The 21,401-nt window shown below is 50.5% G+C and overlaps 1 protein-coding gene across 2 annotated transcripts in view; it reads left to right on the top strand.

Moving 5' to 3' along the window:
* The window catches only part of SCARA5 (scavenger receptor class A member 5), a 121,060-nt gene that overhangs the window by 75,587 nt on the left and 24,072 nt on the right, over positions 1 to 21,401 (top strand). For both annotated transcript variants that reach the window (XM_032143868.2, XM_058433498.1), the window contains exons 5-7: positions 5,748 to 5,828; positions 8,227 to 8,325; positions 10,984 to 11,040. In XM_032143868.2, coding sequence (XP_031999759.1) covers positions 5,748 to 5,828; positions 8,227 to 8,325; positions 10,984 to 11,040 — 237 coding nt within the window. The remainder of the gene's footprint in view (positions 1 to 5,747; positions 5,829 to 8,226; positions 8,326 to 10,983; positions 11,041 to 21,401) is intronic.

Raw genomic sequence — 21,401 nt, 5'->3', positions numbered from 1 at the left:
TGCTCTACTGAGGGCTGGGGAGCATGGCCTGGGCCGAGGTCCCTGGGACATTGTATGGTGAGCCAAGCTCTCACCTCTCCTCCCACACGGACTCTGCTGGGAAGGGGGTGGAGTTGCCCCCAACCCCACCCACCACCCTCCCTCGTGGCTCAGAGGACTGTAGCAAGGGCAGTCCCAGCATCTTTCTGGGCCTGAGTCTCCTTGGCTGTGAAATGGGGCTGACAGTGCCTGCCTTGTCCACTTCTCAGGGTTACAGAGAGATGCCTTAAATGATGAAAAAAAAGAGACCTCACAATTGTAAAGGTGATAGGGGCTGACAATCCAGGCCCTGGTGACTTGAGGGTCCTGGAAGTGGAGCCGTTTGCTGAGCCACTCCACCCTGTGAGCTGGCCTGTGGTTAGCATGGTTCTGGGGGTGGTTTTGACTGTACTGCTGGCTCCAGGCCAGGCTCATCAGCTGTCCTCATAATTTACTCTTGGCACATCAGTTCCTGGATTCCAGCACATGCAGGTCCCCTACCCCATCATGTGTTCTGGGATCAGGGAAGGGAGGAGGCATGGGTTTCCCCTTGTTGGCTGATCCCCAGGAAAACCCCAGTGCTTCTCCTGAATGCCTGGTCCCAGACCCTTCATCCCACTGGGAAGATGCTTCCGGTGGGAGCAACTGCACTGAGGGGAGCATGAGGGGAGTGGGCTAGATGAGTGGACAGAGCCTGAGCAGGGACTCCAGGACCCTGCTCCTCCTTGTCCCAGACACCTCCATGCCCTGGCCTGCCCTGGTGACAGAAGAGATGAGAAATGGGATGGTGTAGAAAGTTGAGAAGTGAAAAAGCTCCCCTGGGTACCTCTTGGAACAACAGATGTCATGGCACTTCTGCTACTGCACATTAGTCATTCTTCAGATCCTGATTGTGTGCTGGGCATGTGCAAGGCACATGCCACAGACAGTGCCCTACAGAAGGTTCTGTCCTCCTTGGGAACCACAGTTCGAGGTGGGGGATAGTGCCCAGGGAGTGGGCAGAGGCCACCTGACCAGGCTCCGGGTGCTCCCACAGGGGCGTTGTGCATGAGGATCTCCCTACCTCCTTCTAGCTCTGAGATTTGGGGGCTCTGCCCATGGTACACTAAGAGACCAGAAGGGTGGGTGTATTCGTCTGTTCTCACACTGCTAATAAAGACATACCTGAGATTGGGTAATTTATAAAGAAAAAGAGGTTTTATGGACTCACAGTCCACATGGCTGAGGAGGCCTCACGATCATGGCAGGAGGCGAAGGAGGAGCAATGGCACATCTTACATGGCAGCAGGCAAGAGAGTGTGTGCAGAATTCCCCTTTATAAAATCATCAGACCTCATGAGACTTATTCACTATCATGAGAATGGCAAGGGAAAGACCTGCCCCCATAATTCAGTTACCTCCCACTGAGTCCCTCCCACAACACACAGGAATTATGGGAGCTATAGTTCAAGATGAGATTTGGGTGGGGACACAGCCAAACCAAATCAGTGGGCATGAAAGCAGTCTCAGGACTAAGAGGGACTGGACTGTTAGGATTTGGCTAATGTTCGGGGACACCATGAGGAGAGTGTTTGTGCAGAGGTGGAGGAAGGTTGGTGACCATGAGCACTGAGCTGTAAGTTTGCAGCAGAAGGAGTCAGATTGTGAGTGATCTGCAGGGGCCTTGACAGGGGAAGCTGTGCCTGTGGTGCAGTGAGGGGCCTTCCCGTGCTCCGAGTCCCTTTGGTTGCTTTGTTATTTCAGAGAGATAGATCAGACAGCAAGGCACACATGGGCTGGAGAGAGATGGAGACAGAGAGGTTCTTATAAAGGCCAGAGCCAGGCCATAAGGACCTGACGAGGGTGGAGGCAGTGAGGAAGGAGGTGGAGACGTGAGAAGGACCTTCCTTTATGAGAAGCCTCGAATCACAGATGCATGTGGCTGGAAAGGGATGCAAAAGGGGGACAGGAAAGAAGAATCAGAGCCGGCTCAACATTTCCAGCTTGGGTTTCTGAAGAAAGGATTGTGTTAGTAAACACACTAAAAAGTCAAATCCTGAGATTGCTTCACCTACAGGCAGCATCAGTGATTTAAAGATACACTTGGTTCTCGGAGCCCCTGGCGGCTCGGCCCCTCGAGGCTCTGGCCAAATCATCAGCCCTTCTGAGTAAGCCAGGCCTGTACCACCTGAGGATGTGAGGAAGGCTTGGGAATTGGTGACCACCTTTCCTGCCCACCCCACCTTCTTCCCAGTTAATCTCTAGTAAAGACTTTCATAACCACATAGTTATGTTTTTAAAAAAATCCATCTGTAGCATGTTCTTGAGACCTGCCTCTCCTTGGATGACCCAGCCAAACTCCACAGGGTGATTTCAGGTGCGCCGGGAATACCCGGAAGTTGTCATCCTATAATGGTTCTGAGGAGATGTTATGCAAAGTGAGGAGGCATTATGCAAAGTGAGGTGATTGGGATGGCCCCCCTCACTCAAGGCTTTGAAGCCCTTCTCTAGTCATCATGCCACTGAATCCACTCAGTCCTCGCTACAACTGCACATTTAATAGAATCTGAACTTGAACCTAAGACTCAATATCCATACGCAATGCCCACCTTCCAGATGATGTCTACCACCCAGAGGCCCTACATCAGGGTCTTTGGGCAGCATCCTCCCTTGGCGAGAGTGACTCTTGGGAAGACCCCCCCTGCAGGTTGCACCTGCATCTGAGGGACAGGTGAAATTGGAGGGTGCAGTCCCTTGCATCTGTGACCAGCTCGGTTCCTGGAGCACCTGGGGTGGTGGAGGCAGAGAAGAGAGAAAGGGGTGGGCATCCAGCCCAGCAGCAGAGATGCAGGCACCCTCTCCCAGTCCCCTTTGCCGCAGCCTTGGCCTTGGCCTTGGCCTTAAGGGGAGATCGCTGGGAAAGGGTAGTGGAACACATTTGCTTCCTGACTCCGCCCTTCATTTCTGCGCCATCTTTGGTCTGTTCCCAACAGGTTCTCTGACTCTATCCTGTGGTCTGAAAACTGAGATCACAAAACCTAGTCCTTCTTATATCATTTGTATTACTTGTGAATTGAAGAATTGTTGACTACTTTTTTCCCTGTGTGTGTGCCATGGAATTATTAAATATCTGTCAAGTCTGGTTAGGTCTGAGGACAGTGCCAGTGTGAGGGAGGTATCAGTACATCTCGATCTTGGCTGGCTGGTTGTTTTGTATGTATTATTAACACCTTCTGATCTCATATACTCATTCATTCATCAAATATTTATTGTGCAAGACGTTACTGCTGGGCTGTGAGTCTGTGTGTTTCGATTTCCTGGGGCTGCCATAACAGCTGCCATAACAAAGCATCATGAACTTGGTGGTTTAACAGAAGCTTATTTTCTCACAGTTCTGAAGACTCAAAGTCTGAAATCAAGGTATCCACAGGGCCACGTTACCTCTGAAAGCTCAGTTGGAGGACCCTTCCTTGGCCCTTCCCAGCCGCTGGTGCTTGCTGGCAATTCTTGGTGTTTCTTGGCTTGGGAATGCGTCACTCCAATCTCTGTCTCTGTTGCCACATGTGCCCTCATATCTCTGTGTCTCTGTTTTCCCTTCTATAAGGACACCAGCCATTGCACTGAGGACTGCCCTACCCCAGTATAACCTCATCTTAACTAATTATGTCTGCAAAGACAATATTTCCAAATAAAGTAATATTCTGAGGTTCCTGGTAGACATGAATTTAAGGGGGAAGGGACACTATAAAGGCCATTTTTCATGGTCCTCTTTTTCTTTTCTTCTTTCTTTTTTCTTTTGGAGACAGAGTTTCACTCTTGTCACCCACGCTGGAGTGTAATGGCACAATCTTGGCTCACAGCAGCCTCTGCCTCCCAGGTTCAGGCGATTCTCCTGCTCAGCCTCCAGAGTAGCTGGGATTACAGGCGCCCACCACCACGCCTGGCTGATTTTTGTATTTTTAGTAGACACGGGATTTCACCATGTTGGCCAGGCTGGCTTCGAACTCCTGACCTCAGGTGATCCACCCTCCTCGGCCTCCCAAAGTGCTGGATTACGGGCGTGAGCCACTGCACCTGGCCCCGTGGTCCTCGTTTTCTCTTGAAAAGCAGCAGGAGGTGAGAGCTTGGAGTCTGAGTCTTCACAGCAGGTATAGGGATGTAAAGGGTGTGGTCCTGTCTCAGAGAGCTGGCAATTTTCTTAGGAAGGACGGGACACAGTCACTATCATAAGAGGACAAGGCAGGGTGAGATTACTTGTCAAATGGCACCAAGCACATGCATTCAAGCAGCTCACACTAACTTTCAGCACGCTGGGTCAGAGAGGGTTTTGTGAGGAAGGGGCAGTGAGCCACCTTAGAGCTGGTAGTGACTAGAGGAGGTTTGGCAGGGAGGGCTCATGGGCTCACTAGCTTGGGAACAGCAGGTGTGACAAAGGCTGGCAAGAAGATTCTGCAACTGGTGAGATGTCTAGCCCTGTGGGTGTTGCAGAGTGGATGTGGGCAGGTCACATGTAGGTTGAAACCACAGCTGCCTCACTCACTCGCCGCCTGTGTGGTCTCAGATGAGTAACTGCAGCACACGGCATTGTCGTGGGGACTGTATCCAATTACGTATGACAGAATCCCTGCCACATGGGAGACCCAGCCTGGAGGGCAGCCCCACTCGGGAGAGATTAGAAACCCCTCTTCCATCCAAGTGCAAAAGCCAGACATCTGAGCATGACGCTGGCCTCTTCCTCTCCAACTTTCACCAAAGTCAGTCTCTTCTACTTCCTAAGCAGCTTTTGTATGTGTCCCTGACATCCCTCTAATGGCCGCATTCCTCATCCAGGGGTCTCACCTCCCACCTGGCTGGACTGAAGGCTCTGCCTCGGCCTCCCTCCTGTTCTCACCCAGTTTCCACACTACAGCCTGAGCCGTCTTCCTCGTGTGCACATCTGGTTGAGTTCTTCTCCCAGGCACCTCTGTGGCCTCTGGTGCCCTCAGGAGGGGTTGAGTCCAACACTCAGGCTGGGTCTCTAAGAGCCCCACTTTCTCATCCCAGTGTGTCCCCCACCTCTTATCCTGCTGTGGCTTACTATCTCTGTCTTCATTTTCAGCCTTGTAGGGATTGTTCCCTCTGCCTGGAACTGTCCCTTTTCACTCTTAGCCCAGGCTGCCACAACAAAATACTATAGACTGAGCTGCTGAAACAACCGGCATTTATTTCTCACAGCTCTGGAGGCTGAAAGTCCAGGATCAGGGTGTGGCAGGGCTGGGTTCTGGTGAGGACTCTCTTCCTGGTGTGCAGACTGCTGCCTTCTTGCTGTGTCTGTTTGAGAGAGAGAGAGAGAGAACTTCCTGGTGTCTTTTCTTATAAAACCACTAACCCTATGAGGGCTGATCCCTGTGACTTCATCAAAACCTCATCACCTCCCAAAGACCCCACCTCTTAAAACTGTCACATTGGGGATTAGGGATTCGACATATGGCTTTGGGAGGGGACACACATATTCAGTGTGTGTGTGTCCCTCTCCCACCCCTCTGTTTACTTAGCTAACTCCTGTTTCTCTTTGAGATTTCACTTTGGATATTACTTCTTCCAGGAAGCCTTTCCTGATGCCCCCTGAGACTGGGCTGGGGGTTTCCTGTGAGTTTCCAAAGCTAATGCTGCCCCTTCCTCTCCTCAGGGCATTTTGTTTCCTCTACAGGTGACCTGGTCCTGTTCCAGAACGGAGCCATCTAACCTCAGTGCTGTTTTTGCCTTTCCAGGGCCACCGGGACCCAAAGGTGATCAGGGGGATGAAGGAAAGGAAGGCAGGCCTGGCATCCCTGGATTGCCTGGACTTCGAGGTAACGGGCGTGCCCCTGGGAGGGACCTGGGAGAGATCCCCAATCCATCTCTACCCCCTACTTTCTTGATGGTATAAATGCCAGGGCTCCCCAGGGGAGTGCCCAATCAACTCTGCCTCAAACGCTCTGTTCCAACAAGAGACTAAGAGGTTGCTGGTGTCACGGTGGGATGCAGTGCATACTTTCTCTTAGCAAGTGCCACAGTCTGAAGGACAAGGTACAGGACAGGCCTGCAGCTCCCTGAAGCCCCCTCCCAGCCCAGGAGCCAGGGTCTGTGTGAGCAGAGCATGCAGAAGGAGTTGGAGGTGTTTTGAGATCCAGACCAACCCTTCAAAGATGCTGTCCCGTCAGCGTTTCCTGATCACCAGCCACCTGCCACCCTCCCGCCCCACCATGACTCCTGCTGACCCTGCCTAGGTCTATGAATGGGTCATGAATACCTATCCCTTCCCCTTTTGACCCGTCCTTCCCCCTCCTGCTGCACACAGCGACAGCCCTGAAGAGCCAGTGGCTGGTGGGGAGGGTACTTTGGGCCTTCTAGAAAGACAAGGTTCTTCTTAGACTCACTGTCTCCCAAGCTCCCGTTGAGTTTCTTCGTTGTACCTTGCCTGCCAGTCTGTCCATTCCTGAGCCTCTGCTGCATGCAACATTTTGCTGGGAGACTGTTGTCTTCTAAGTGATGGAAGAAAAGGAAATAGAGGGAGAAAGGTGTCTGGTTATTTATTTTAGGAATTAAACCTCCAAACCATCTGCTTCCACAGTAGAGGAGACAGCGCCTGGAGGAAGGAAAGCTCCCAGCCCAGTCTCTACTCCTGGCCCTCCCCTCTCAGGGAACCTCCCTAAAGTCAGCACTGAGGCTGCTCAGGGGCTCATGGGGCTCTGCAACAGAATTTTCTGCCCTAGCGAATCATAAGATGGGGAGCCTGGGGCATACTTTGTGCTAGATCAAGAATTCTGTGGCAGTGGAGCTGTTGGACTCTGGGAACAGATACGTTGTATTAGGAGGGAAAAGGAGGAAACCTAAATCAACTCTCTCTGAGAAACCTGTCTTCTTCCAGCCATTGGACCTTCGGACTAGAGGAGTAATTCATTACTGGGAGACAGATTTCTCCAAGTCCCAGAAAAAGCCCAAAGCAAACCAACTCCTATTCCAAGCAGGAAAGAACAATTAGTCAGTTAATTAAGGGTGCTCTGCTTTGCAGAGATAACTACTCGCTTAGGCAAGGCCTCACGGGGGCCAGGGCTCTCACTCTGTCCAGCACTTGTTTATGCTGGCTCTGCATGGCGCCGGCACCGTCACCGCAGGAGGTGGCCAAGGGGCCTCATGGCCAAGAGCCCTGGGGCTTGATTGGCAGCAGGCCATCCATTTACTGACCTTGCCTCCAATCCCTTTTGCTATACCTCCCTGTGTGTATGCAAGGGAAGGGATCTTTTTGTGTTTTTTTTTTCCTTAAATAAAATGAGAAGCTATTTTTTCTTCCTCCCACCCCCCTCCCTAAGTACCAGTAAGCCCTGTTGATCAGCATGAAGTGATGCTGACCAACCATGAACTCTCATTTCAGCAAGAGCAGGGCTCAGATCCTGCCTCCAACACTGCTGTGTGACCTTGGGCAGTTTACTTAATCTCTCTGAGCTCTGATTGGCTCATTTGTAACACAGGCAGAATAATCCCTCCCAGTGTGTTGTGATGATTAAATGAGATACTTTATGAAAAGCATCCAGAGCAGGGCCTGGCACATAGAAAGCGCTGAAAAAAGTGTTTGCTGATTCTAGGCCAGGCACGGTGGCTCACGCCTGTAATTCCAACACTTTGGGAGGCCAAGGCAGGCAGATCACTTGAGGACAGGAGTTTGAGACCAGCCTGGCCAACATGGTGAAACCCTGTCTCTACTAAAAATACAAATATTAGCTGGGCATGGTGGCGTGTGCCTGTAATCCCAGCTACTCGGGAGGGTGAGGTAGGAGGATTGCCTGAACCTGGGAGGCAGAGGTTGCAGTGAGCCGAGATCATGCCACTCCAGCCTGGGTGACAGAGTGAGACTTTGTCTCAAAAAAAAAAAAAAAAAAAAAAAGTGTTTGCTGATTCTAAGTCTCCAGCATGCTGAAGGGCAAAGGGACACCCCCAAAGGAATAGGCACCCCCACCGTCACTCACAACAGCACTGGACCTTTCTAGCAGGAGGATCCCGAGCCTGACGGATACAAGGTGTGCATGGCAGGGTCTGTGTGGACCTCTTTGACTCTGCTGTGGTGGCATCTTTAGATTAACAGAAAAAAGCCAGACACAAAGGCTAAGAGAGGATGCGTGGGGGAGGCTGAGCCTTGAACCTGACGATGACCTCTGAGGGTCCTTCCTGTTCTGCATCTGAGGCTCTGCCATTTGTCTGTTTTCTCCCTAGGTCTGCCTGGGGAGAGAGGTACCCCAGGATTGCCCGGGCCCAAGGGCGATGATGGGAAGCTGGGGGCCACAGGACCAATGGGCATGCGTGGGTTCAAAGGTAATAACAATCTCAGTTTTCCCTGAGCCTCACCACCGGTCCCAGGCAGCACATGGGCATTGGCATGGGGGACCAGGACTCTTATCTTCACTGTGCCACGGACCAGCGGGGCAACCTTGTACAAGTCGCTTCATCTTGTTAAAGCATTTAGTTTTTCCTCCAAAAACTAGAAACCCTCAGCCAGGCGTGGTAACTCATGCCTGTAGTCCCAGCATTTTGAGAGGTCCAGGCAGGAGGATTGCTTGAGCCCAAGAGTTTGAGATCAGCCTGGGCAACACAGCAAGACCCAGCTCTACAAAATATAAAATAATTAGCCGAGTGTGGTGGCACTTACCTCTAATCCCACCTACTTGGGAGGATGAGTGGGAAGGATCTCCTGAGTCCAGGAGTTGGAGGCTATAGTGAGCTATGATTGTGCCACCACCCTGGATGACAGAGCAAGAGCGCATCTCTAAAACAAAATAAAACAAAACACACACACAAAAATCTAGAAATCCTCATGATACTATATTTCACAGGGCTGTCAGGAGGAGTGAGCAAGCATGTATGTGTGCAAATGCTAAAGTCCTTGTAGAAATGCAAGAGAGTGTTATGGTAGGTTGCAGCCCAGAGATGTAACCAGAGAAAGCCAACAAGGGGCCTGCAGGGCAGACACCAGGGCTGCAGGCCCAGGACAGCCCTCCTCCCCAGTCCTGCCAGACTCCTGACCTTCTATATACTCTTTTTTTTTTTTTTTTTTGAGACGGAGTCTTGCTCTGTCGCGCAGGCTGGAGTGCAGTGGCGCAATCCCGGCTCACTGCAAGCTCCGCCTCCCAAGTTCACGCCATTCTCCTGCCCCAGCCTCTCCAAGTAGCTGGGACTACAGGCGCCCGCCACCACGCCCGGCTAATTTTTTGTATTTTTAGTAGAGACGGGGTTTCACCGTGGTCTCGATCTCCTGACCTCGTGATCCGCCCGCCTCGGCCTCCCAAAGTGCTGGGATTACAAGCATGAGCCACCGCGCCCGGCCCTATATACTCTTTTATTCCCCCAGGATTTACAAGTTTAATTCAATTCTCAGATTTACAGTGCCAAAAATGTTCCTTCTGATTTGTTCTTCTTCTTGTAGGCAGTCCCCTTGTTTATTTTAGGGGAACCTACTTTTACAGTCAAGTCTGTCTTTTCATGATCGCTTCAAGATTGTCTAAACCTCGTAGCATCACTGCAGAAGACGAGGACATCTGATGCTCTTTCCCCAGGCTTTCTACTCCTCACTTGTTAAAATGAAAACTAAGAAAAAAGTACTGCTAATCATTCCCACCCCATGTCTAGGGTGATCTCTTGATCTTGGATCACTGAGAAATTTTATTTTACTTTCTGGTCAGTGACGAAACAGGCTTTTTCCTTTCTTTTATGATCCCATTTTAAAAAGTTGATTTTAAAACAGATTGTAAAAGCAGCACATGCTTGTTGAAAATAAAATTAGAGACTGGGCAAGGTGGCTCATGCCTGTAATCCTAGCGCTTTGGGAGGCCGAAGCAGGCAGATCACTTGAGGCCAGGAGTTCAAGACCAGCCTGGCCAATATGGTGAAACCCTGTCTCTACCAAAAATACAAAACTTAGCCAGGCATGGTGATGCACACCTGTGATCCCAGCTACTCGGGAAGCTGAGGCAGGAGAATCACTTGAACCCGGGGAGTGGAGGTTGCAGTGAGCTAAGATTGCACCACTGCACTCCAGCCTGGGCCTGGGTGACAGAGTGAGACCCTGTCTCAAAAAAAAAAAAAGAAAGAAAATTAGACAACACAGAAGTGCATAAAGCAAAAAGTCTCCACCCCCCAGATCCCCCAGCTCTTATTCTTTAGAATAACTACCCTCAATGCTTTGGAGCACACCCTGCCAGATCTTTTTCTGAGCACATTCCTATATATGTATATGGCTGCCTTTTTTTTTTCCCCCCCAAATCTTGGATCATCCTGGGCATTCTCCCCTGGAATTTGCTGGCTTGCTTTTTTCACCAGACAGCAGGCCCATGGGCTTTTGATTGGCAGATGTCTTTCTGGGGGTCCTTGGAATAGAAATCCCTTGTCATTTTAATGTACAGTGAGTGGTGCCAGGATTTTCTACTTCTTTGTAGAGGGAGATGCCAGCTGGCCAAAGAGGTCTTCTTTAGCCATATCCTGGGAAGGAAATGCCACAATTCCCTGATATCTCACACTTATGTTTTATGGTCTCTCCCACAAGAAAACCTGCTCAACATAGAACCCACCTCTCCCCCTATTTAACTAAAGCCCCCTCTTCTTTGTTTTCCCCTGGGCTCATTAGAACAAACTTGGATGTGAACTTCTAAAACCTTGAGTGTTTAATAGGAGTATCTTTGACTTGTTTTCTTCCTGGAAAATTCCATGTGCTCTTTGAGGCTGTGCTGGTAGAGGCTGCTGTTTGGTTCTTTACAAATGGGTGGGATTTTCTCACCCGTGCGTCCTCCTTCTCGGGGTACCCAGGGCAGATGGCAGAATTGGCTGCCCTCTTCTCCTGACTGCTGGACTACCCAGTTGCTGCTGGCTCCCGCCTAAGGGTTTCTCTGGTCTTGAGTTCATCAATCTCCTGCAGGTAATATTTTATTCACAATTAGGATTTCTTTCCATTTCTAATGCCAGTTTCCTCCTCTGTTTTAGGTGACCGAGGCCCAAAAGGAGAGAAAGGAGAGAAAGGAGACAGAGCAGGGGATGCCAGTAAGGACATTCTGCTGGGGCTGTGGGATATGGTGTTGGCACAGGGCTAGCTGTCCCCTGAGCAGCCCCATAAGTTTGGAGGTTCAGAGGCTGGAGCCATGGCTGGGGCTCAAGTGTCAAAGGAGGCTCCCTACCTTTTTTAGTGCTCTGCTGGTCTAGCAAGAGATGCTGATAGACCCCAGGGGCACTGGCCACATTTCTAGAGTGTCATAAACCTGATGTTGCGTGCGTGGATCTGGAGGCTTCCCCTGGCACTAGCCCAGCTGGGTATAATCTCTGTGCCTCAGTGTTCTCATCTATAAAATGGGGATAACAGGAGTCCTTACCTTATAAGGACATTGTGAGAATTGAATGAGTTAATCTGTGTAAAGTGCTTATGATTGTGCTGGACATCTGGTGAGGACTCAGTACCTGTTTGTGATTATTATTCTGTGTAATACACCCACTCAGACATGCTTCCTAAAATCATCGGAGGTGCTTGCACAAATTCAGCTACTGACCTTGTTAAAGGCCTGCCCTCCTTGGGTGTTACACAGGGAAAGGTGCAGAGACAAAGTGGCATCGCCTTTGTTTTCCCCGTTTACCACTGATGGAGGAGTGACGCTGGAGAGCTCGCGATCCGGCAGACCACCCGGTTAGGAGTGGGCATCTTTCTGATGCGGTCCTTGCTAGAATGTTGACAAGGGAATCAGCTTATTTAGTTATGCCACTCTTCTAGGGTTTATTTTTCCCCCCAGAGGGCTACATGTAGAATCTTGGAGACTTGCCAGAGAAGAATGAACAGAGTCTCCTAGCCAAGTTTAAAAAGGAGCAAAAGAAAAAACACCAAACCCAACATGTGATGTTAGTTGGCTCTGTCCCATGTGGGGGCGCAAGCAGAATATCATTGCCTCTGGCATCTAGGCTCCGGTCCTGGCTCTGGGAGGATGGGGCCTGGGGAAAGAGTCCCTGTGTTATAGCTTCCCCCCGGACACTCAGGGACAGGGGCCACTGCAGAGCCACAAGCTGGACACAGAAAGAGGTCTCATGGCACCCAAAGAAATCGAAGACTATCAGCCCCACAAAAGTCCCACCAAAATTCAACACAGTACCACAACCCACAGCACCACTAATAATTAGCCATAGGCCTCCATAAATAGGAGAAGGTTTCGAAGAGAAACCTACAAACCCTACAACCAAAGGGACACTTAATACAAATAGAGCATATGCCATTATTCCCACATGGACTGTAACCGTGACTAATGACAAGAAAAATTATTGTTGTACTTCAACTATAAGAACACTAATGGCCAAGACCCGCAAAACACACCCGCTAATAAAAATTATTAATTACTCATTCATTGATCTTCCCACACCATCTAACATTATATGATGAAACTTTGGCTCACTTCTTGGTGCCTGCCTAATCCTCCAGATCATTACAGGATTATTCTTGGCCATGCAGTACACATCAGACATTTCAACTGCCTTCTCTTCAGTTGCTCATATCAGCTGAGATGTAAACTACAGCTGAAAGGTCCGCTATTTTCATGCTGCCTTAGTCTCACTAGGTCCTTCAGATGAGATCAAGCCCACTCAGGGTGGTATGGTGCAGTAGGCCCTTCACATGACACTTTAGTCCCAATTGTGCAGGACCAGAAGGAGACCTCACTCCCGAAAAGAGGCCTCCCCAAGGCCCGCCGACACTTAAACTTGCCCCTGCTTTCTCTCTGCCCTCCCCTCCCTGAGGCATGATTCAGGATCAAATAGGAGCAAGGCAGGTGACAGCACCTTGTCCTTGAAAGTGACGGACTTGCCCGTAGAAAAACAAGCAAGTGCCCAGGCTGATACTGGACCTCCCACACTCACCTCACCTGAAGTGCTGAAGTCCACAAGGCCATCTGTGAGCCTCACAGTACTTCTAGCATTCTCTAGAGTCCCTTTCCAGGGCTGCTTAACTGGGTGTGTCTGACTGAATGGGGCCATCTAGAAGACCCCATCTGATCCCTTTTGTCTAAAGGGCTGGGTCCTGAATGCTGTCTTCAGGGTGCTGTTTTTCCCTGTTCTGTTTGTTGACTGGTTTCTGACAGAATGCTGCCAAGGTAGCTGAGAAGGATCGTGGCATTTACTTCTGAGAAATAAACAACTCCTGATGGGGGTGGGCAGGAAGGGAGGAACTATGTGGAAAGATGGCTTTGAGATCAGAAACACTACCCGCATGCCAGAGGGGCTCTTGTCAGTAATTCTCTGGCGGCTCTTCTTTCAGCAGACTTGAGAGAGCTGTGAGGAGGTCGAGCCAGCAGGGCGTTCCCCGTGCTGCGGAGGATGCGTGGTCTCTATTCACCTTGCTCCTGTGGGCCAGGCTGGTGGGCTCTGCACTGGGATTGGGCCCTGAGGCCAGAGCACGGTGCGGGGAGGTGAGAGCCAGAGCCACAGGGGTGCAGGGCTCCCTGGGGATGGGTGGGGAGGCGTGGGAGAGGGCACCCCCTCCACTTGGCCCTGGAGCCTCTTGACTGCACAGCAAGAGGTGACATCAGCTCTGGACAGCCTCCCCTCAGGGACTAAGGCTTTCTTTCCTGCCTCGAAGAGCTACACCCTCATTGCAGCCCAGAACTCAGACAGAACCCAGAGCCTAAACTTGCACAAAGCGCTGAACTTTTCTTCCCTGCTCTCTGACGAGACCCCCACCCCCAGTGGTCTCCAGGGGCAGCGAAACTGGGAGGTGAAGGGGCTGAGCAGAGACAGCTCCATGGACAGGAAGCTCTACACAACATGAGAGGACCCTGGGAGACCCAGGGGAATCGTAGAACAAAGAAACTGGCAGGCCAGCCTCCATCTTCCCATTTTCAGAGGCCCGTAGGGGAGGACTGACTTGCTCACATCCTTAGGCCAGGGCTGAGGCTGAACAAAATCCCCAGCCCCTGACCTCCTGACCCTGGGATGGGGAGCTTCGGCCCCTGGTCTTGGGCAGTAGGGCCGGGCTCCTTAAAATCCCAAGTAATCCCCCCTTTCACTGGTAGCTCCAGATGCAGATGTAAGGACCTTGGGGCTGAAGGGGAATAGTCATCGCGATTCAGGGCTGAGGTCTGTGCCTGTCCCATTGCGGGGTGTCTTCCCACAGCCTCCACCCGCCAGCTTGCTCTGACCACACCAAAACCAAGCTGTATTCAGCCTCCTGCTTATGTTTCCAGGGAATTCCAGTCCCAGAGGCATTAACCATATCCCTGAGACCCGGGCTCTGTGGGGGAGAGCCAAGGCTCAGCTTTCAGAAAAGTGTGGAAATTCTGACAGACATGGTGCCCATGTCTGAGGGTTTCTTAGTCATTCCCTGCGCCCTGGGAAGCCCCACCGTAGGATCTACGGGGTGGGAAAAAAGCGTTTGCAGCACCAGAGAGCTACCCTCCTCCACAAGCCAACATCGTGCGGGAAGAGCCGCTAACCAGGGTGGCCTCTGGTAACCCCGAGGCCTTTAAACCCTCCCAAACACCTCCCAAGCCCGTGCCATTAGCAGCAAAGACCTGAAGTTCCAGCAGATGGGGATGTGACTGTGCAAAAGGGACTGGTGAGAAAACATGACAGACACCCTTCACTCGGGACGTGGAAGTCGGGGGTTTTCCCTGGAGGAGGGCATGCCACAGAAGGCTTCTCAGGACCCATCTGAGTCCACATTAAAATATTTTTCAGAACAAAAATCTTGCCATTGTTTACCCATGTTTTGATCTGAAGTCATAGGATTTTAGGGTTGGATGGGTTTCAGACCCATTCCTCTCTCTCGCCCAACCCCACTCCACCAGTTTTCAGAACAGAGACCAGCAAGAGAGAGATGGGAGGGATCCCCAAAATCGCCCGGCCTAGGTCACGGCAAAATTGGGTCTAGTATCCAGATGTCCCAATTTCTGCTTGATGAGAGATAAAGGTTTTTTTCAGTCAAGGGCGATATCAGTCATTCCGTGACATGTTTGGCTTTTGGGAGTTTGGCCAGGAAAAAAAAAAAACCCCGCTACGTATACACATCTCAAGAGAGAAATACATTTGTTTTACCCTAGTAGATGGTCCATTTGCAGGAAAAATAAATAGTGTTTTGCAACTAAGGGGTGGGTGAAGAATTCAGGTTTTTTTTTAAGTCCCACGGCATGAATTTAAAGTAGGATATAAGTTCAGATTGTTTAAAAAATCTTTCTCAATTTGGTTTCACATGGAAAAAAAATATGCAGATGACACCAGCGTGAATTCTAAACCAGAGTTTGTTGATGGTTATCATTCATGGCTTAGAGCACTTGAAAAATGTTTAACACTTCGTGCATGTTTTCAGTATTTAGGGAAGTAAGTTTGGGGACGAGGGGAGCTGTGGGCACCCCAGCATGCAGTGTAAGCTCAAAATAAAGGATCAGAGGAGGAAGTTTCTAAACAGTTTTCCCTGCAGCTGCTGAGATGTTTCTGTCTCTGTTTTACAATCAAGGAGGCAGAATCCTTTGGAGTCCTTGGACTCCCTTCTCCCATCCCTGTGCCTAGACTTTGCTGTACCAGGTGCCCGGGGGAATCTGTTTAGGATAATGGAGCACCAAAAGCTAGCCTTATCTCAGGCATGGAGAGACACAGCGACTGCACCTTTTTTGTTTTTTGTTTTTTGTTTTAGGTGGAGTATCACTCTGTCACCCAGGCTGGAGTGCAGTGGCATGATCTTGGCTCACTGCAACCTCTGCCTCCTGGGTTCAAGTGACTCTCCTGCCTCAGCCTCCAGAGTAGCTGGGATTACAGGTGCATGCCATCATGCCCAGCTAATTTTTGTATTTTTAGTAGAAATGTTTTTTCACCGTGTTGGCCAAGCTGGTCTTGAACTGACCTCAGGTGATCCGCCTGCCTCGGCCTCTCAAAATACTGGGATTATAGACAGGAGCCACCACACCCAGCTGACTCAACTGGTCACGACTTAAAGAGTAAGTTCATGTCCACCAGGTGGATGTGGAAGTTGAATGTGTCCCAGGTAAAGAGAACCATGCTTGAAACAGCACAGTGTTGTCTGATCCTCCCAAATAGTACAGCATGGCAAGGGTTTGGGATGTAAGAGACAAAATAAGGCTGGAAAGGAAGGTGGGGATAACCAAGGGCCTTGCAGTGGTCAGGAGTTTAGGCTTGAGCCTCTGGGCACTAGGAAGCCATCCACAGGATTGTAGGATTGTAATGGCAGAGCCTCGGCTGTACCTGGTGGCCCTTGGCACATGACCAATGCCTGGTGTGTGGTAGACAGACCCTTCCTCCCGGGAAAGGCCACGTTCCAAATCCAAGTTTCTTTTCTGCTCCTGCTCCTTCTCTTTTTTGCACTTCCACTTCGAGCAAATCCTGTTTCTCAGAAACATTTCCTGAGAAGATGCGACCCCAACTCTATGCAGTTCTGTAGGAGCAGCGCTGGTGTGGAGCAACGAAAAGGAAGATTCATTTCCCCTGCTCACTCCCACACTGGTAACCCCAACTGTGCAGGTGTTTTGCACATTGGCCAATGCCCCAACCCCAGCTGGGTGTCTCACTATTCAATTCCATTCCGACATAATCTACCTGGAGTTAGTGAAGACCCCACAGGGTAAGGGCTTAGTCCCACAGGCTGCCCCTGACTTCAGATGAAATCTCAAATCCAGGCTTCCAGAACATATAAGCAACCGGCTGAAATTCGGAGATTCCCTTTAGACCCCCTCCTTGGGTTTGATTATTTGCTAGAACCCAACTCACAGAACTCAGGAAAAGTTAGGTTCATCGGTTTATTATAAAGGACACAACTCAGGAACAGAGGGATGGGAGAGATGCAGAGGGCCAGGTGTGGGGATGGGGCGCAGAGCTTCCCTGCCCTCTCTGGGCATGCCGCCCGCCAGGTACCTCGATGTGTTGAGCACCGCACCTCTCTGAACCCTGTCCTTTTGGGTTTTTATGGGGCTTCATTACATTAGCATGACTGATTAAATCACTGGCCATTGTTACTTGAATTCAATCTTCAGCCCCTCTCCACTTCCAAGTGGGGCTGAATGGTCCAACCTTCTAATCACGTGGTTGATTTCCCTGACAACCAGCACCCCATCCTTCGATCCCACCCAAACTCAAGTATGGTTGGAAGGGGCTTACTATGAATTTTAAAAAGATGCTCCAGAGCTATTTCAGGAGTAGGGAAAAGCAAAGATTGTCACAAGAGATGCTCCTGTCACTCTTATCGCTTAAGAAGTTACAAGAGTTCTAGGAGCTCCGGCGGGGAGCTGGAGAGGAAGACCAAATACTTCTTATTATATCCGTATCACAGTAGCAAACCTTAAATCCACGTCCTGTTTTCACCTCACTGGCTATGTGGCCCTGAGGCTGGTCACTTAGCCTCTCCGGCCACAATTTCCTCTTTTTTCCCCTGTTCTGTGCAAAGGATGGGATCTGGCCTTCCAGACATTCTGGTTTGCCAAGATCCCATCGTAAGCGTTTCAAAAACAAATCCAGTGACTCTTCCTGAAAGCTCCCAGTGACCCCTTCCATGGGAGCTTCTACACTGCTGTGTGCAGAAAACAGTTCAATTCCGATTAATCCATGCTGTGAGCGGTTTGATGGCTTCACATACATTCAAGAGGACCTGAAAAAATTAAAGGCCTGGCTCCTTTAAGAAGTCAGGTGGTAAAATAAAGCTATGCAGAGGCACCTGAGAGTCAGGGACAGCTGAGGTCGTTGTCTTACTTTCATCTCTTTAAAAGATATTTTCAGCATCCCTGGCCAGAGGGAGAGAGACCAGAGCTGGGCTCGTGCCCTGGCAGGGAAAAATTGCTTAGGCAAGGAGAAATGAAGCCCCTCTTGGGAATCCTAAGAGGTCATTAACAGGGCCACTAATATTTGTATTCTGGATATATGCTAACTGAAGGCAGGAACCAGGGCCAAAGCCTGGGAAGAACTGCTAGTTGGAAGAAAATAAACAAGGCACTGTGGAGTTTATGTCCAGAGTTAGCAGCCAGGTGAGTGCGTGGGACTTGGGAGGCTTGGCTGCTGTGACGCCTTATCTAGTGGGGGCATTTCACGTGTAAGTTGAGGTGGCCAGTCTGACTGCTACCTAATCCCTATTCTTCTTATGTGTGTTGTCTGCTCTGTGTCCACTTCTCTGCTTGCACAGGCAGCCGAGCCTGTGGTGCTGCCCTTCCCTCCCCACCAGGGACTGGCATCCCCAATTCTCTGGCAGACATGCAGTGGTTTTGGGGATTTGCCCTGCAAGAAAACTGTCTTAGTAATACCAACATCAGACGAAGGGGAACACAGAATCATCTACGAAAACCAGTGAAAGAAATGACGCTGGGATCTTTTGTGTGGGTTTGAACGAAGAAAAGTTTTTATGTTGAGATGTACATGAAAACCAAGGGTGGTTTAACTGTTTATTTAGAAAACATTTCAAACAAACTTGGGAATTGTGCTTAATCTCCGTGACCCTGAGCTCCCGTTATGCTGGGAGTGAATGCAGCTGCGGGCTCTGCAGATTGAGTCCGGGAGGTCCCCGGGAGCCTTTGATGTCACTGGATCAACTCTCACTGCCACTGCATGAACTTCACAGCCCTAGGTACCCTCTGTCCTTTGACATGGAAGCCACCCTTGGAGGGTGCTTGGGGCCAGCTATCTGGTTGGACTTACTTCCCCTGGGGCTGGATTTCAGCCTCTTTTTTTTCTTTTTTTCTTTTTTTTTTTGAGACCGAGTCTCACTCTGTTGCCCAGGCTGGAGTGCAGTGGCACAGTCTCTGCTCATTGCAACCTCCTACTCCTGGGTTCAAGCGATTCTCCTGCTTCAGCCTCCTAAGTAGCTGGGATTACAGGTGCACACCACCACACCCACCTAATTTTTGTCCTTTTAGTAGAGACAGGGTTTCACCATGTTGGTCAGGCTGGTCTCGAACTCCTGACCTCAAGATCCACCCACCTCAGCCTCCTAAAGTGTTTGGATTACTGGCGTGAGCCACTGCACCTGGCCTCAGCCTCTTTAGGGAGCCGTTTGTCGAATTCAGATGGAAGAAAGAGACAGGCAAAGCCATAGTAAACCTCCCTGGGAGGTCTTGGGGCCGTGGTGGCAGGAGGGGGTATATGGCTGCCTTTCTCGCTGACTCAGAGGTTTGAAAAGTCACTTGCCATGGTGCCTGGGTTCCCCACCATGATCCTCAGGGGTTGTGTTGAGTTCAACACTATTGAGAGGCGACCACCCCGGTCACTGAGCTCCTTCATGTTTCAGAATAACTCTAGGGTATGTCGTCATCCCATCTAACTGAGGAGAGAACCACGCTTAGAGTTTACACTCCTCCTCAAGGTCCTAGAGTTAGAGAGGGGTAAACCTGCTTCTCAAGACAGTCCTGACCTTTGAGGATTTATGGTGCAGAGGTGGAGAAGCATCACAGAAAGGGGACTCAGGCTTAGAACCTAGAGGAGGAGAACTGGGATAGGAACTAGGGCAAGGAGGGGATAGCAGAACCTTCCCAGGAAGGTCCACTAGACCTGGGCACGTGAACCTGAGCCTTCAAGAAGGGTTCCTTAAGGATGTCAGCACCTCCCCACAGGGTGTACAGCAAGGAGGGCTGCAGGCCTGATGAAACAGGCACATAGCATCACTGTTTTCTCCTGGCCCTCCAGCATTTCTTTCTGGTTTTAAATGCTTATTGACTCTGACCTCTCACTGCCCTCTGAGAGGTTCAGGAGCTTAAGAAAGAATAGGACTCACTTGTCCACCCAGGCCACCCAGGAAACTCCTACAAATCCAGCTCTAAGCAGAGCTTCTGGGCCTTAACAGCATCCTCCCACTGTGATGGGGTGAGCTCCTGGTTCGGGACTGGGCAAGGAAAGCTCTACGTTTATGATTTGATCAGACACACTTTTTATTGAACACCGGGTAGCCAGGAAGAGCAAAATCAGAGCAAACTCCCAGTTTCCAGAGAATATGAAGCACAGCTGCGGAGACAAACACGGGAGGTCACAGTTTTTAAAAGTCCAGTGCGATCCTCAGGGCAGTGACAATGCGGGAGATAGTTCTGTTGCTCCTTCTACCCAGCAAAGTCCCAAGTACCCCGTGTGACCCCTAAGTGGAGACACAGCACTTTGGAAACCCAGGTGTGGTCCTAGCGTGGCTGCCTTATCATGTGACCTGGAGAGCGTCACTCACTCCCCTTCTCTGAGTCTCAGCTTTCTCACCTGTAAAATGGGACTAACACCACCTACCTTAAGGGAGGGCAGCAAAGACCCCATGAGACCTGCTAATAAAAGTGCTTTGAAGAGTCATAAAGCACTGTATTAAGAGCAGATTCTTATTAGGAAATAGCATTTTATAAAGCACACCCACAGGCCAGACCACATTTTGAAGGCGATGCCCTCCAGGAGAGGCTGATCAGAAAGTCCTTTTGCTTTTGGGATGGCCCCTGTCCTTCCCATATGGATCACATTTCCTGCTGAGCAGTGTCACCTCAGCCTCAGCAGAGCCCCTGTGCCGCTGGCCAGCTGGGGGCACGGGGAGTTCTTTCTTTACAAGAGAATGAAAGTTCAACTTCCTTAATGGGCAGATGGTCCGAATTATCCCTAGGGCTCTACTCTGCAGCTGCAGAAAATCAGAGCCTATTTTCCCAGCCCCATGTGTTTATTTCTATTCTCCACGACCTCCTTTCTTTCCTCTTGTTTTGCTCTGGCAGGGGGACTGGAAGGCAGGGAAGACAAACATAAAGGAGCTGCAATCTTCCAGGCTTAGGGTGGGCTTTCCCTCTGCTTTTCTGTAGAGGCAAATTTCCCTGGACTTTAGGTCCCTTCTGGTGCACAGCCAAGCAGGTTTTGGGGTATTTAGTGACCAGCTCCATTCTCAGAGCCCCTCAAATGCCATGAGTCCCATTCATCCATTCATTGCCCCACTCATTCATTCCACACCATCTGTTGAGCACTGGAATGTGCCAGGCTCTCTGTTTGCTGCAGGGATGTGATTTGGTACCACAAGGATGCAGAGTGGTGGCTGCCTTCACGCAGCTTCCCATGGGGAGTGCAGAGAGACACGGAAGAGGGAATCACAGTGCAGGATTTCTCATTAGTGGGGAGCACATGGCTGGGGCCACAATCAGGGAAGCCTTCCCAGAGGAGGTGACATCTCTCTGCCTTACAAGGCCCCACAACTAGGGAGTTGTGTAGCCGGGGCTTGATCCCAGATCCACGCTCTCCCACAGAGCTTCTCAGCCTTGGCTGCGCACCAAAATTACCTATGAATTGTTCAAAACTGGCCCCTCGCACTGGTGGGTTTCAGAGCTTCCCGGGTGCTTCCCAGATACAGTCGAGACTGGAGCTACTGCTTTCAGTCTAAGACTCATTGCCTTAAGCCTGAGAAGAGTGGATCCGGCAGACCCCGTAGGGCTGTTGTGAGATGG

Source organism: Hylobates moloch, unplaced genomic scaffold (assembly GCF_009828535.3).
Source record: "Hylobates moloch isolate HMO894 unplaced genomic scaffold, HMol_V3 SCAFFOLD_22, whole genome shotgun sequence".
NCBI lineage: Eukaryota > Metazoa > Chordata > Mammalia > Primates > Hylobatidae > Hylobates > Hylobates moloch.
The sequence above is the reverse complement of the archived record's forward strand: the minus strand, read 5'-3'. Positions and strand labels throughout refer to the sequence as shown.